Raw genomic sequence first — 2,142 nt, 5'->3', positions numbered from 1 at the left:
GGCGCTTTGAGTGAGTCTTAGATTGCCACTTTAGCCGTTAGGTGAATAGCGGGATTGGCGACCGTAAGGTTGTGTTTTTCCGTAAAAAAATTCGAAAAAGGTCGGGCTTTTTGAAAGTCGTGGGAGTATACGAGTATACGTACCCACTCCCCCCCCCTTTTTTAAGATGGGGGGATAGCTGAACTCGCTTGGCGAGCTGCCTACGTACCCTTTTTTCGGGGATCAAGCCATCTCGTAGTTCTTAGTTCCCACGTTGCGATTAGTGGTAGTATTTTTTAAGATGCATCGCGTTCCAGGTTCTTTGGATCTTGACGTCTTGCATGTTCGCGATTTGGTACGATCCTGGTCGGACAACCTTTATGACCTTGTATGGTCCTTCCCAGTTTGCTCCCAGTTTTCCTGCGTTACGTTCGGCAGTGTTTTGGAAGACTTTGCGCAGAACCAGATCACCTTCCTTGAACCTTCGGTGGCGAACGTTTGAATTGTAGTATTTCACGGCAGCGTGCTGGTAGTTCTGGATTCTTATGAGAGCTTGGTCTCGTCGCTCGTTAATGAGATCGAGTTCGTCCAGCAGCATTGCATTGTTGAGATCTTCTCGTTCGGGGAGGAATCTTCTCCGCACTCCGGGAAATTTTACTTCCGCTGGGATCATGCATTCCGTCCCGTAAACGAGGGCGAAGGGAGTTTCTCCCGTGGCCCGTCTTGGGGTTGTACGATGTGACGAAAGAACTCCTTCAAGCTCATCTGCCCATCGTCCCTTTTTGGCTTCTAAGCGCTTTTTTAACCCCTCAAGGACTGGTTTGTTAATGGTCTCTGCCTGGCTGTTACATTGTGGATATCTAGGAGTTGACTTGTTCAGCCGTATCTTCCACTTCTCCCAGAACGGTTCAAATCGGGTAGAGATGAACTGAGATCCGTTGTCTGTTACGATTTCGTAAGGGACCCCGTGCCTAGTGATAATGTTCTTCCATACGAAGCTCTCGACTTGTACGTCTTTGATACTTGCGTAGGATTCTACTTTTACCCACTTCGAAAAGAAATCCGTAAGGACCAAAAGGAAGCGTTTCTTTTTTGAATTGTGTAAAGGTCCGACGATATCCATGGACCATCGCATAAAGGGATACGGAGATGTAATGGACGAGAGGACCTCCGCAGGTTGATGGATGGTGGGCGCTTGCCTTTGGTATTTTTCGCATTTCTTTGATCATAGTTGGCCAGTAATAACCGTGGCATTTTATTTTGACTGCGAGTGACCTTCCACCGGAGTGGTTTCCGCACGATCCGGAATGGACCTCTTCCATCACTTTTCTCGCTTTTTCTCCCTCGGCGCAGGTCATGAGTGGGCCAGAGATTCTCCATTTGTAGATTTCTCCCTCTACCGTTACATATCGTGCGGCTTGGGTTTTAATTTTGCGTGCCGCCCATTTCTCGGCGGGCAGCGTTCCGTCGACTATGTAGGCTCGGATCGGCTCTAGCCATGGGCTGTCACAACTGTATTCCAGCTGATCCATCTTTCCTTTTGGTGGATCTTCGATTTCCTCCGCATCTTCGATTTGTCCCCAAATCAGGTTGGCGATCACCGGCGGTCCGATGCTCGGATGTTCAATGAATTCCACGGGGATTACCCGTTTTAGTCCTGGATCCGAGCTTGACGCGAGCGCGGCCAAGGCATCTGCCTGGGTGTTTTCCGAGCGAGGAATTCTGGTGAGGGCGAAGTGGTTGAAGCCTTGGGCCAGGTCCTGGATGAGTTTTAGATATGCGTCCATTCTTTCGTCCCTTGCCTCGTATTCTCCGCTGTATTAATTTGCGACTAACTGAGAATCGCAGTAAGCGTGGATGTTGCAAATCTTCAGCCCATGGGCTAGTCGTAATCCTGCAATGAGTGCTTCATATTCAGCCTCGTTGTTTGATGCATGTAATTCTAACCGAAACGACTGCTCCAAGATTTCCCCGGTGGGCGACGTGAGCCGAATCCCAATTCCGGATCCTTGTTTGGACGATGATCCATCGACGTGAAGAACCCAAGTTGAATCTGGTTCCGTGTTTGTCATATCCCCCGTGGGCAATTCTACTAAGAAATCCGCCAGCACCTAAGATTTTGCGCAGGTTCTTGGGCGGTACTCGACATCGTGCTCGCTCAGT

General features: G+C 49.4%; 1 protein-coding gene across 1 annotated transcript; it reads right to left on the bottom strand.

Annotated features, from left to right (window-relative positions):
- Positions 1 to 259: 259 nt before the first annotated feature.
- LOC125591858 lies at positions 260 to 1,766 on the bottom strand. Its single transcript, XM_048766736.1, has 2 exons — positions 1,125 to 1,766; positions 260 to 1,027 (listed from the first exon to the last, which is right to left on the bottom strand). The coding sequence occupies exons 1-2, from the start codon at positions 1,764 to 1,766 to the stop codon at positions 260 to 262; spliced, it is 1,410 nt and encodes a 469-aa protein (XP_048622693.1).
- Between the last annotated feature and the right edge of the window lie 376 nt (positions 1,767 to 2,142).

This window comes from Brassica napus, chromosome C8, assembly GCF_020379485.1.
Source record: "Brassica napus cultivar Da-Ae chromosome C8, Da-Ae, whole genome shotgun sequence".
Lineage (NCBI taxonomy): Eukaryota > Viridiplantae > Streptophyta > Magnoliopsida > Brassicales > Brassicaceae > Brassica > Brassica napus.
Note: the sequence above shows the minus strand (reverse complement) of the source record. Positions and strands in the feature narration are given on the sequence as shown.